At 40.3% G+C, this 14,835-nt stretch overlaps 1 protein-coding gene across 1 annotated transcript in view; it reads left to right on the forward strand.

Moving 5' to 3' along the window:
• TTC21B (tetratricopeptide repeat domain 21B) overlaps positions 1-14,835 on the forward strand; it is a 66,280-nt gene that overhangs the window by 40,443 nt on the left and 11,002 nt on the right. The window contains exons 18-22 of the mRNA XM_019553589.1: positions 1,227-1,365; positions 4,377-4,483; positions 7,267-7,455; positions 12,129-12,239; positions 13,564-13,645. Of these exons, the coding sequence (XP_019409134.1) occupies positions 1,227-1,365; positions 4,377-4,483; positions 7,267-7,455; positions 12,129-12,239; positions 13,564-13,645 (628 nt within the window). The remainder of the gene's footprint in view (positions 1-1,226; positions 1,366-4,376; positions 4,484-7,266; positions 7,456-12,128; positions 12,240-13,563; positions 13,646-14,835) is intronic.

Raw genomic sequence — 14,835 nt, forward strand, 5'->3', positions numbered from 1 at the left:
TGTATCTAGCTGGGGTAATGTAGGCCCAGCACTCTTTCCTGCTTATGCAGGGGGTTGGACTCGATGATCTGTTGAGGTCCCTTCCGACCCTAGCATCTATGAATCTATGAATCTATGAAAGGGGCAGTGGAATCTAATGTGTGATCACACAATTATGCCTCCTGCCATGCAGATGTGATCATGCATTAGTTCCCATTGCACTTTTACTGCCAGTGCAGAGGGAGCCTGGGATCCCCCTGCACCAGCTTCTATGGCTGCAATCCCTGCAGTTTACAAGGCTGGCAATGGTAGAAGCATTTTCCCTCCTGCCCATGCAGTGAGGCCCACACCTGATGAAGCGGGGGGAGGGCACCTCTTTCCCCACTGCGAGCCCCAGAGCTAATGAAGCTTGCAGGGGGGACAGCAGGGAGAACTCTGCCACTGCTGCAAGCTTCCTCAGCTGCAGGGCTGGCAGCGAGTGATGCAACCCTGTGCCTTGGAGACCTTCAGTTCATGGGGCTTCCAGCCACAGGAGAGCACCTGACCACACATTCAATTTATAGCTTGATGAGAACAAGCCACAAAATCATTACATGCTTTTTGTAGAATGACTTTGTAGTTTATTTCTTGTTTTATCATGCCATTAATTGGTTGAATGTGTAGCTGGGTCACAACTTAAGGTATGATTAACTAGTCAATTGTGTCTTTAGTGTAACATGCAGATGGGGCTTGAGACAGCAACTAGATCTGTGGTCCCCATGATAGCAATGTGAAGAGTATTGCAGTTATGGAATTCTGGTATTTCATTTATGTGCAGGGACAGAATACAGGTAAGAACTCTTTTCTTTTGAGGGTCTAGATTTAAGCTTACTTTCCCTAAAAAGTTCCAGAACCAAACTACAATCATTATGTCTTATACATGGCTTAGAACTGAGAGATCCAACTGAAGGCCCATGGGCCATGTGTTAACATACAGTCAGCATAAAGCCCACGGGCCCCCAGTGGGCACCTCTCTTGCTGTCATGCGGCAGAGATGAGTCCAAGGGTCTGTGTGCTACCAGCTCTGATCTTTCACATACCAAGGACATGCTAGGCAGAACACACAAAAGATTTTTTTTAAATCAAAGGAATTTTGATTTTTTTGTAACTTTTTATTTGTGATTTTAAAAGATTAAACAGGAGACTTAGATTTAAAAAAAAAGATGTTTTGCCAAAGCTTCAATGAATTAAATACTTGTGGGTTTCAGGCAATTGGTTATTATGAAGCTGCATTGAAAAGTGGTCAGCAGAATTTCCTGTGCTATGATCTGGCTGAGCTCTTGATGAAACTGAGGCAATATGAAAAGGCAGAAAAAGTACTTCAGCAAGCTTTAGATCATGAACCAGGTATGTATTAGTTACTTGATTACAACAAAACAGAAATTATTCTGTGTGTTTGTGTGATAGTTACAAATAAACAAGTGTAGCATAGGCATTGTATTTGACATTTTTATCATTAGCGTAGGCACTGTATAATGAACAAGATGCAATAGGATATAAAATAAAGTTAACTTTTATTTAAAGGTACCTTACAAAGAATTTCTAAATTTGGGATTTTAACTAAGCAATATAATTGTTTGAACTTTGTCGTCTTTACTCAACATGTGCAGAGAGGACCTGAAAAATGTTTCATTAACTTTCAGTGCTTTTGTCTAAGAAAGAGCATTTAACAGTGAACTTTGGACTTTTTCCTGGTTAGAAAACCATTAGGAGAATATTTTTATTGTGCACCCGTTAACAAAAAATTATTTCATTTAAAATATTAATTGACCATTGAATTTATAGAAAAACAAACTGAGTTTTAAAGTCTGATTAAATATCTTTTCTCTTAACTTGTTTTCATGCTTTCAACTTTTTAATGTCATTGTTGCACTAATTAACCAGCTTTCCAACCTATGTTAAGTCTCCAGATTTAATGAAAAAACAATCAGGAAAAGACTTGCCTATGGTCTTTATTATGTTGGAATCTGTTCTCTTTGTTAGTTTATGTATTCACTGACTTTTGAGTTAGTGAGAGCTTCGCTACCCCAAGAATCGGTTTGGCTTGCACATCCTTAAGCTTTCTTACCTCATTATTTAAGAGGCAAAAAAGCACAAGCCAAGCTTATTTCTCTCTTGTAGTTCTTAACATTTTTCTTGACTCTTATGAATCCTTAAATGAGGGATCTACAAACCCATTGAGAGAGATGTGGAACAGTCAAGCATAACTTATAACTGTACACTATATATTGTTCAGCAAAATAAAAATGAAACCCTCACAAAGTATTGTGTGGAGTAATCCTAAATTGGCTAAGAGGAAGGCTAGATTTCATAATAAATTTCTTCCAACTCTGTTAGAATATTTTCTACACAATATGTCCTTCAAGATGACCTGCTTATTGAGTATTGCACATTGTATTTTAAATATTTTAAAAGTGCATTTTGATATATATCTGTCAGGGTCATCTATATCACAGGCTGGATGAGCATCCCTGAGCTGGTCAGCAGGCCAGACTGGGACTGGCCCCTTATGGAGCAGCTGTGGAATGAGCTAGGCCTTTGGACCAGCACAGGGCATACAGTGCCCATGGCATGCAGGCAGCCGAAGAGGGTTGGGTCAGGGTGTTGTACGCAGACCCTTCTGTGCCATGTGCAAATCGATTGTAGTTTGTGCTGGCCCCGAGGGCCACATGCACAGTGAATCCCAGGGCCGGTGCATGGTGTACATGATGTGCACAGCTGGCCCAGCCACACATTGCATGTAGCCTGGTGTGCACACTACATATGGTACCCTGCCAACTGGCTCCAGGTCTGGCAGACATGGCATGGAGAAGATGCTCCATGGTGGCCTTCTATGCTATGTGCAATGCACATGGCCAGTCAAGCCCATAGGGTAAGAGCCAGTATGTGGACTCAGTCCTGCAACCCAAAGGCCAGATGTGGCTCACATGATCCCTGTCTCAATATCTGTGATCCTTGTCTTTAACACACAGCTCTATATTTTGATTTAAAAGTAATAATCCTGTTTGAGTGAATACAGTCTACATCTACTGTGTTTTAAAGCTGCCGTTCTCTGTCAGTTTGTAAACAGATAAACATTATAGCAGATAGTTTATATTCCTCAAAGCTGTTTCTTCAAAGGTTTGACACAACCACTAAGTGAAGCTTAACTTCCAGCTTTTTTACTAGTCCCTGAAACATGTTAAAATAACCAAAGTTATACTTCCTTTACTGTCTACATGAAAGTCCTGTCAAAGCCAGGCAGTTCTTGAAGATTAACAAGTACTTAAGGCACATCATGATCTCACTGCTCCCACTGAAACCTACCAGGCAGTTTCTGTTGGATCTTGCCCCACACAGTGGTCTATAGCTGTGATCAAACACAAGTGCGCGGCTGCCGAATGCTTCACAAGTGGCCAGTTGGATAAAAATCTGAACCCTCATTGCATGATGGTTCGCATGAAGATATTTCAAAACGTATCATCTTCTGTAACTTGTGTCTGCCTGCCTCCCAGCCTGGTGCTGCTTTCAGAATGGGTGGGGGGAAAGGGAGTTGGATCTGGAGGTTTTTTATCCCCTGTTGGAGGGTGTATTGGAGTCTTCCTGCCTTGCAAGAGCTCCAGTACATCCGTCCCATCCTCTAGCGTTGGTTGGGGAACCCCTAGATTAAGCTCCCTCTTCTCTCTTTCCCTACCTCTCCCATTCTGAAAACAGTGCCAGCTTGGAGGGGTCAGGGGCTGTTGCTAGAGGAAACCGGCTGGAGGCTTGAAGCCAGCACCTAGGTTCCCCTCCCTCCTGGAACCAACAGTGAACTTCTGTTTGGTCAAGAGATTCACTGTAACTCCAGAACACTTCTTGCAAAGTGTTTTCAGTTACAGTGAGGAGCTGCACTTATGTCTGTGGCCATTGACGTTAGTAGAGGCAGTTTTACATGCTTAATTTGTACTTCATAGAAAGCATGCCACAGATACCTTTGTCTGTCTCATTCACTGGAAATATAATTTCTTGTTTTTGAGGAAAGACCTACAAAGACTGCTCATTTATTCATTCCTAGTTGTTTTGTTTGTCTGTTTGTTTACCAATCTTCAAATTCTTGCTGGATTAATTTTTAACCTTCTCTAAAGTTTAATTGTTGTTGTATTTGTTGTACTGTTTGGACTTGATAGGAACAAAATACAGTCCTAACCTTTCAAACTTGAGCTGCTACACAACTCCTTTCTGTTGAAATACAGATATTCAATCCACTTTTCTTAGACTTTGCCTGGAAGATGAACACAACTTCATTCTTTTGTTATGGCTTGCGCACAAGATATTTTCAAACCAGCCAATGCAGACAGTTCCAACTATAATCATGTTTCTGTTTTATACTACTCTTACAGTAAATGAATTATCTTCTCTAATAGAAGATTGCCGTTACCATGTTCTCTTAGCAAAAATCTACAGCAAAGTGGAGAAGACTAATGAAGCTATTGTTTCATTACAACAGGTAAAACTAAAAGAACTGAATTCCTAATTTTTCCCTAGTATTCTGTAGAAATAAGAATGGCTGACATGTATTTAAGAAATAGAAAATAAACCTGAAGTGAGACTGCCCAGAACACGGGTTAAGGGCTCAGTAGTGGTTGAATGTAAATTATTTTGTTAGATTTATTAGGTAACCTGTTTAGTTTGTTTGTTTGTTAGATTTGTTGGGTTATATGAATTTGGGATATAAAGTCCAAGTCCTACGTGACATCGCATCAGAAAATCTGAGATCATTTCAGTAGAGCAGTTGAAAATTGAATGAATAGAGAGATTGCTGGTTTACATAGGCATTTGCCTCTAGTTCAGGGCTTCTGCACATTTGCAGAGCAGTGTGAAGTAGCTTCTGATGGCAGTGCCTTGCACTTTGCTGTGTACAAAAGACCGTAGTTCATTTTGTTGTTAAAGGCAGCATTAACAGTTAAGAAATGAGCTGGATTATCACCCAGAATGGGGCTTACGAGAGTTCTGTAATGGAGACTGAAGTAGGAACGAAATTGCAGCTGTAGCAGCTAAAGCAGGGGCGGGCAATTATTTCAGGCGGAGGTCCACTTACTGAGTTTTGGCAAGCCATCGAGTTCCACATGACAGGCATCTAGGGGCAGCTAAATATTAATTTTCTAAATTTTTTAGGATCCCTGTGGGCCAGATAGAATGGCCTGGTGGGTTACATCCAGCCCCTGGGCCGCATTTTGTCCACCCCTGAGCTAAAGCAACAGGCTGGCACAGCAGAGGTGGTATGCAGCTGGAACCCCCATCTTGTCCAAAAATTATTTATCTGCTCGTTTGTCCTTCTCATTTGAACAAGAGTGTTGAGCTCACAGGACTTACTCCACCATACACAGACCATATGGCTGGAACAGATGTGCAGGCGTATGTGGTTTGTGGTGTCACAAGGTGCACACCTTGCTCGTTAAACCATACCTCATGCTGCTAATTTGCAGTGCTGGGGCAAAAAACCCTTAAGAAAAAAAGCAGCGCAAAGCACACCAAAGTGCTGTGTGCTGGGACAAACGCAGAGACGGGGGAGCAGGCAGCCCTAGGTTGCCTGCTCCCCCATCTCTGTGCGCTGCAAAACCCCCACACTGAGGCATCCTGTGCCCCAGCCAGCTGGAAAGTAGCACGTGGAGATGGGAAAGTAGGCAGCCCTGAGCTGCCTGCTCCCCTGTCCTCTTGTGCTGCTCCCCAGCTGGTTGAGGCACCCTGTGACCCAGCCAACCCCTCTATAGCACATGGAGCTGCGGGACAATGCGTCTCACTGCAAACCACATAAGCAGGGGCATGCACTTCAGCACAGATCTGTGCTGCTACTATTTGTGTTGTTGCAAATGTATACTCCTGCTCATATGGACATGCTTTCATTTGTTACACTTATAATATTTCTGTTCTCAGGTATCTTTGATATAGTAGGAGAAACTTCTAGATTTGTTGTTTAGTCGTGTTACATGGGAGTTCAGTTTTTGCGTTTCTGCCAGAGTTAAAAATCTCATGTAGAAAAATAATGAGCCTTTTTGCAGTTCTGTTGACTTATGTCAGTCTTACAGAGAAAGAAGTGGAATTGCATTTTTGTGGTCTTCCTGAAGGACTGCTTGTCAGTATGTAATGAAAACATTTTTAATTTTAAATTTGAATTTGAATGAAAACATTGATTGAATCTGCTGTTCAATAAAAGCTCCAAAAACTCCACTGAAGTGCCCAATCTATACTTTGAGCTAATTGTCATCACTAAATTGTGGCTTTTAGAGTGTTCCAGGTTCCACGTGGTTTTACAGGTGGCCAGATCTTGAACAATTTAGGTGGAAATGCATGGAACAAAGAAAGCATTTGCGGATCAGTGACACTGGTTATTACTACATTCAAAATTGTCTGCCACTCTTTACCAATAATAGCTCTAGGAAGCTTATATACCCTGTAAGTAATTTGTCTTCCAGTGTATTAACAACGAAGCTCCCCAGACAAGGCTTTGATGTAACTTTGCTTGCTAAATACCTGCCCAAATAAAGTTTTTTGCAGCATTTCTAGGGGATGCCAGGTCCGGTAGGCTACAAAGGTTGTCATTTTAAACATACCTGCTTTCACACTTGGCTTGTTGTTATAAAAAAATAAAAGAAGGAAACCTAGCTGGATCACATGGATCTATTTATAAAGAATTTCACTTCACTCTGGTGGAGAAATGGATTTTTCAAGAAACCAGTATGGCTCTGTATTCAACATTCTTTTCCTGGTACGTAGATCAGGAAAGTAGGGCAGGGTTTGAGACAAACTGGGTAGCACCTGGCTAGTTAAGTGGTTTCTTATAAAAGTTCATGCTACTCTCAACCAGTTAGTCTGAAATTAGGCAGAAGGTAGAGCAGGGTGACACTAACACTGTGATTTGTAGATGTTACACTGTGGGGAGACTAGTACATACAGTAAAATTATTTTAAGTTATTTATGAAACTGTGTATAAAATGCCAGAGGGAGTTATCTTGGGAAAGGACAAAGGCTTTTACTATTTTCTGTGTAGAAATAGGTTAATTCTTAGGTGTTTAAAAAGAGAGGAATAACTCAAACTGCATCTTCTTTAGCAGTAAGACCTTTATGTGAAGTTCCTCTCCCAATCTGGGAAGCATCTTCCAGATGTTCTGACTGCAGCATCTCTTGTGTATTTTTTTGTGTTTTTGCTTAATTACATTAACAAAATGTATTTTATTATATTGATTTTTATATCTCTTTTCCTTTATTCTTTTTTATTTGAACTCTCACTAGGCTCGGGAGATACAAGCCAGAGTACTCAAACGAGTTCAGATAGAACAAGTGGATGCAGTTCCTACACAGAAGCAGCTGGCAGCTGAAATTTGTGCAGAGATTGCAAAACTTTCTACAGCCCAACGAAACTATGAGAAAGCAATTAAATTTTACAAAGAAGCTCTTGTTCATTGTGAAATAGATAACAAGGTCCCTCGTATTATAAATAACTGTTATGTTGCTTTTCATTGTACATGCCTTGCTATCTAACCCAAAACATTTACTTGTTAATTACAAAGTAAAATGCGTGTATGTACTGTTTTTATTGCTGCTTCATATTGGATTTTTTTTATGCTTGTTGCTGGGCTGGGCTGGGCTTGTCTTTACAGCAGTATGAGAGAGGGGATACTTCAAGTGTTGCCTGTAAACCAACTTCTGGCCACATGTACATTTTCTATATCAAGTTAAATGATGCTTTAAATTAATGTTAGTTGGCCATTTTGATGAGTATGGTATTGAGGTTCAAGTGCATCTCATGCTTGAACTAGAATTGAAATGGTGGAGCAGCTGCAGGGTGTAGTTCTAGTTAATTCAGCTCATCAATTCCTCATCATCAATCCAGCCACTTTGTAGTTTAATGCATTGTTTCCCTGAGTGGCTGCTTTCACTTGAATCTAGGTTAGTTCAAGTGAAGTGACTTGAATTACTGTTGCAAGCCCTGATAAATATTGAAGTCTTTACCTTTCTTCCCTCTCCATACCCCATGGCCCCAGCAGACTGGGTACTAATGGAATAATGATGCCAGATACAGAGATGATGATTACCAAATTAATTATTATACAGTTTTCCTGAAATCAGAAATTGTTTAAAAAAAAAAGTTGGGCTCCATGGACACCTATACACATGCCGGACATCTGCTCCTACATGTGCTAATTAGCATGTTGGAGCAGAATCGATTAATCAATTAATTAATCGAGTTAATTAAGCAAGTCTGCTGGAGTGTGCTAATTACTATGCCCCAGCAGGTGTCAGTACTCTGAAAATGTCCATGTATTGACTTGAAGTAGTTCTCAAAGTCTGTGAATGCTTCCTTTCAATCAGACTCAGTCCATAAAGACTATCATGGAATATGACTGCAATCTACTATATACATGAGCTACTGGAACTCTGCCCCCTGCTATCTGTGGCAAGGCAGCACATCTCTGGAATTAATAAAAATTCACCCAAATCAGCCTAACAACACTTCACTTGTCAGGGGCCTAGAGTTAGTTTCATCTGTTTGTAAGCATCACAAACAAGAAGGGATATAGGAATGGTGCAAGTCAAGGCTCACGTGGAGAGACTTTCATATTTTTGTGGTCAGATCATTTGGTATGTGCACTTGCACCTGTATGATTTAGGTTGAGACTTCAGCAAAGCCAAATGGAACAAGGCAGCTCTTATACCAGTAGCTTCCCAGTGGCCATGGCTACTTTGCTTTGCAGAGTTTCTTGAGATGTTCATCAGTTTAGTCACACGCACAACTATCCAGCCAGACTTCCTGATGCAAAATGGGTAGACATTGTATCATCCTTATCTGTATCTTGCAGCCTGATGTTTAGATAGTCTGATTTATCTCTGATAAACTTAATTTTGTTCAGTGTAAGTTCCATCATTCCCATCACGCAGAAAAGAATCCACAAAAAGGACCATATTTTTCAAATGGAAAAGATTTCAGCCATGGTGTCATCAATGGCATGTTTCTTCTTTTCACTCAGCAGTGTCAGTTGTATCAGACCATATATTGTCACTAAAATTTTAAAGTCTTTTTCTCTCTCTCATAGTTAGTACCTGTAAGTGTCTTCTACCTTGCAGTTGATAATTCCATAGTATTCTTATATATTCACAACAAAACTCCCCAAAGAATGTAAGGATTTCGTTATATCTGAATTACCTATGTTTTGGTTTTTATGTGTATAATGACATTTCTGAATAAGCCATTATGCAATTGTCTTTTACTCTGTTTTTCCTTTAAGTCAGGGGTAGGCAACATTTTTTGGCCGGAGCACTGAAAAGAAGTGTCTACCTTGTAAGGTGCCGGAGTGCTGATATGCCAGAGCCCGGAGCAGCTATTTGCAGCCTCCTGGCTGTAGCTGGCCCACAGAGCCCGGTCTGTTCCCAGCAGGGCTTACAGCCTCCCAGCCACCTGCTGGGAGCAGTCTGGGCTCCATGCCTGGCAGCAGCTGCTTAGAGCCTGGGCTGGTGGTGGGGTGCTGAGCAAAATGGTCTTGCGTGCCATTCTCAGCACGTGTGCTAGGGGTTGCTGACTGCTGCTTTAAGTTATCTAATGACTATAAAGTCTGCTAGGAGGGCAGGGGAGTTGAATTCATGATCTACTAATACTATTTTTCATAATGACAATCAAAGTATGCAGAGTTTTACTAGCGTTGTTCTGAAATTTCACATTAAACAAATTGTGGGTAGTGTTGTACTATGGGACAGATAATGCCTGGAAAAGATATCAGCAGACTCCTGTGTTGCTGCACACATGAAAATGCTGGAAAAAATGTTGACGGTAGCAGAGGTGTCAAATATGCAACCTAAGGGTTAGATCCAACCCTTGGAGCCCCCCACCCCTCGGTTCTGCCCCTTTGATTCACAAGCCCTGTGCATAGTGCTGGGGACATGCGGTACCCATAGTGCTTCCTCAGGCCTAGTCTTGGGCTGCCCTGTGCATGGTGCTCGCTCGGGCCTGGCCCTGGGATGCACCGTATATGTTGCTCATTCATGCCTGGTCCTGGGCTGCTCTGCATTTAGCACCCATTCAGGCTAGTATCCCTGACTGTCCCAGGTAGGTGCTGAGTATACTGGATCAGTCATACAGATGGAGTGGAGGGGTAGGGGTCTGTGGGCCTGACCCCATGGGGAATGGTCCATGCTTATCCAGCCTGCAGAACCATATGAGTTTGCCACCCCTGTCTTAAAGGAATGAGGTCTGACACTAGAATCATAGAAAATTAAGGTTGGAAGGAGCCTCAGGAGGCCATTTAATCCAACCCCCTGCTCCAAGTAGGGTTATCCCCAACTAAATTATCCTAAGCAAGGCTTTGTGTAGCCAGGTCTAAAAACCTCCGAGGATGGAGATTCCAAAAATTCTCTAGGTAACCTGTTCCAGTGTTTTACTACCCTCCTAGCGAGAGAGTTTTTCTTAACATCTAACCTAAACTTGCCTTGCGGCAACTGAGACCATTGTGCCTTGTTCTGTCATCTGCCACCACTGAGAACAATCTAACTGCATCTTCTTTGGAACCACCCTTCAGGTAGTTCAAGGCTACTATTAAATCCTCTCTGTCGTCTTTTTCTCCAGACTATATAAGCCAGTTCCCTCAGCCTCTAGTTCAAGTCTGAGATGCACTTGAGCCTCATTACCAAACCCACCAAAATGGTCAACTAACTTTAATTTAAAGCATCACTTAACTTGATATAGAAAATGTACATGTGGCTAGCAGTTGGTTTACAGGCAACACTTGAAGTATCCCCTATCTCATACTGCTGTAAAGGCAAGCCCAGCTCAGAAACAAGGATAAAAAAAATCCACTGTGAAGTCACGCGCCCCAGCCCCCTAACCATTTTCATTGCCCTCTGCTGGACTCTCCAATTTGTCCACCTCCTTTCTGTAGTGGGGGGCCCAAAACTAAATACAGCATTCCAGATGTGGTTTCGCCAGTGCTGAATAGAAGGGAATAATCACTTCACTTGATCTGTTGGCAGTGCTTCTACCAATGCCACCCAATATGCTGTTAGCCTTCTTTGCAGTAAAGGTACACTGTTGTTTCATATTCAGCTTACTGTCCACTATAAACTGCAGGTCCTTTCTGTAGAGCTGCTGCTTAGCCAGTCGGTTCCCAGCCAGTACCAGTGCATAGGATTTTTCCGTCCTAAGTGCAGGACTTTGCACTTTTCATTATTGGACCTCATGAGATTTCTTTTGGTTTCATAGATTTCTTTTGAATTAGTATATTAGAAAAAAATTGTAAGAACTGATGCATCTTGAGATCCATTTTGATTGTCTTCTTTCCTTCAAAAGATGAAAATCCAGACTGGAACTGAAATGATTGTGAGGTGCCATCATGAGTCTCCTTTTTTCCTAATATTTTAATGTAACCAGTTTTGTAAGTTGGAAGTAATGTAGCAAAAGGAACTCCAAATATGGCATTTTTGAAGTTTGATAACTCAAATGATTGAACTTTTGTCTAAGCCACTGGCAGAATTCCCTTTGGCTTCAGCAGGAATAGCTTTTTCCCTTTGTTAATTTTCTGTGGCTGTTGTACATGATGATGGAACCTCAGCCTTAATGAGAATTCTGCTTTTGTAACTTTGTTACTAGTCACATCATTATTGTTCCTGACTATGAAAATGTAAATAAAAATAATCGAATTATAAGATCGGAAGGGACCTCATGAGTCTAGTCTCACTGCTCAGTTAAGAATTTTGCATCAAGTTGCTTGCACTTGATATTAATCAAAGTATGGTAAAAAACAAAAAAACAAAAAAAAAAACCAACTTCTGGTGGTGACAAGATTTAAAAAACTTGCAAGTATTTTTTTTCATGAAAGAATTCCACCAGAGATGCTTGAAATCAGCATCATAGTGTATGAGTGCTTCACAATCATTAATATACCTATCTGCACAACACCCTGTGACAGATTAACAGTGTTGGTTTTTTCTTTTTCTTTTTTCCAGTTGAGACATAGTGAGAGACTAAGTGACTTGGCAAAGGTCACATGGCAAATCTGTAATTGGGAGGGGGGGAAGTTGAACCTCAGGCTGCTACCCTAACCATGATCCATCATTCCTATCTGAATTGCATAAAGATAAATGGTTTTTTTTTTTTCATCCTCCAGGTCATGTTGGAACTTGCACGTTTGTACCTAGCACAAGATGATACCGATGCCTGCCAACATCAGTGTGCGTTGCTGCTTAAAAACGACCAAGATAATGAAGCAGCAACAATGGTTAGTGAGTTGTAATAATGTAATCTACTATATCAAGAGAGCTACTATACTAAAATTGTGTTATATGTGCTGTCTGAGAGGAGATGGTTGTGATGATCCATGTTACAAAAACATAGTTACTGTAGGTTTAGTAAAATATCACAAGTGTTTGCTTGTATTCACATCAGATCATTATTCAGTACAGGCAGTCCTCGACTTACAATGTTTCAAGTTACAACATTTCTCACTTACAACATTTATAAATTGACACCCTGTTTCAACTTTCTGACGTCAGTTTCGACTTACAACACTTGATTCGCTGCATTGCTCATCTCCCTGGAGAACATCTGTCCAAGCTTCCTTGGACATTTTTTCTTTAAGAAAGCAGACAAGACTCCAGAAAAACCTGCAGCCAAGACTTCTGAGAAGACTCCAGCCAAGAACCCTTAAAAAACCAAAAAAACCCCCCCAAAAAAATCCAACCAAGAGCCTTTCAAAAAGTCTAGCAAATTCACCTCAAAGAAGTCCTTCCAAATCAATATGATTGCTATTTACAATATAAATACATTAATTTAGCTATATTACTCATCTATAATTGGTTGTGTAGAAAATTCTGGGGTATTTTTGGTGAAAATAGGGTATTGGGCCTTGGTTCAGGACCAGTCCCCCATTTATAACATTTTCTTATGAGAAAATTGGTGCAATGTTTCAACTTAAGACACGGTTTTCAGAAACCAATTGTGTTGTAAATCCAAGGACTGCCTGTATAATTTATAACGGTTGACAAATTTAACCTATCTATCCCAAAACAAAATTCTTGCTACAAAAATGTAAGGAACAGAAGTGGAGAGGAATTGTATGAAGAACAATATTTAGAAAATGGTTTAATTCACTTTGTACTAACAGTTCACTGTAAGAAACTAATGTTATCCTTTTAAAACACTTTTTTTTTTTTATTGCTACACTTCTTGTGTATGGATGATGTAACTCAGACTAACCATCATATGGAGAATGCCTCCTTTTAAGGTGGAACCAAAATTAATCAGTGGTTTCTTAACTGCACAGTTATTCCTGGGGCCTACCCTAGAAACTCTAAGATTTCACTTTTTTTCTTAAGTATATAATTTTATAGTACTGTGTAGGTATATTTGAGATTTTAAGAATTTGTTCTTACTGTTAATACTTTTTAAAAAGAGAATTGGATTTCACTGCTTGGATTCTCTGACTTTAGCTTTTGTCTTAGATTTATTTGAGGAATTTTATAAAACAACCATTTTCAACCATATTTTGTAACTTGAGGGTTTTGTTTCCTTTTTTTTCTTCTTTGAATGTTTTGATCTTACAGATGATGGCTGACCTCATGTTCAGGAAGCAGAACTATGAAGAAGCTGTATTTCATTTTCAACAGCTCTTGGAATGCAAGCCAGGTAAAACAAATCCGTAATGATGTCTCCAATTCTCCCTGATCTAAAGTCTCATGGACATTATGGGAATAAATCGTTATATATTTCAGTGATGTTTTTCTGAATAGTGATGTGCTGAATAGAAACAGCAAGTCTTTTTGTGCGTGTATATGCATGCACAAACTAGCTACAGTAAGTACATTTAATACAGGAAAATATGAAAAAAATTATCAAAATGAAAATACCATATTTCTCTCTCTCTCTCTCTCTCTCTCTCTCCCCCCACCCCAAAACAGAGTGCACATTATATTTGGGAAGGTGAAATGAAGGAAAAACTTTTCCTTGAAATTATAAAACATACAGAGTCATAAAATGCATCCCTCACTGCAGTATTGTGGTGTCTCTCTCCAGTAGAAGCCATCCTACTGTAGCCAGCAGTAAAACACCAGCAGCTCTGAGGGGGTGAGGGAACCTGTTGCTGCTCCATTAGCCAAGTAGCTACTGCTTACTTACTCAGTAGCAAGCTGTTTGACAGCAGCAGAAATAGCTCTTTCAGTGGAAGAGGTGTCGGGGGCAGTTGTACCTGCTTCTGCCAGGGCTTTCTGCTCTCTGCCTGGGACTGCTGTGAGCCATCTGCAGTGCTACTTAAGGATGGACTTCCTGCAGCAGGCCTTCAGTGAGGGTTCCGCAGGGGACACCCAGGCTAGTGCCAAGCTCACCACTCTGCTTTGGCTGGCAGCTAAATGGCATTACCATATTTCTTCACATACAGTACCCAGATTTTTGGCAGCTTATTTGTGGAAAAGGGTGTCCTGGTTATATGCAAAAATATGGTAGTTATTTCTAGATCAGATATACACACTTTTACATAAAACCTAGTGTAGCTATAAAATTATATAACTATAATCATAAAAAGCTTAGTTTTAAAACAAGGTGACAAAGAAAACATACACAAATATAGATAGGATTTCAAAGTAAATTTTAAGAAGCTGGATTGTTTAAAGTTTTTCATTGCAAACTGACAGTACAGATAAAACACTTATAGTATTACTAGACTGAAAGTGAAGTTTGCAATTGGGTAGATCTGTTTAGAAGGTCATGGTTTGTAGCAGTGCATTTGGATTCCTCATATCATTAGACTCTCGTAAATACTATGTAGAAGTCATAACATAAGCACTGTATTAACTTTAAATTTTCATTCCAGCTTCATTCAG

This window comes from Crocodylus porosus, unplaced genomic scaffold (genome assembly GCF_001723895.1).
Source record: "Crocodylus porosus isolate Cpor-Errol unplaced genomic scaffold, CroPor_comp1, whole genome shotgun sequence".
NCBI lineage: Eukaryota > Metazoa > Chordata > Crocodylia > Crocodylidae > Crocodylus > Crocodylus porosus.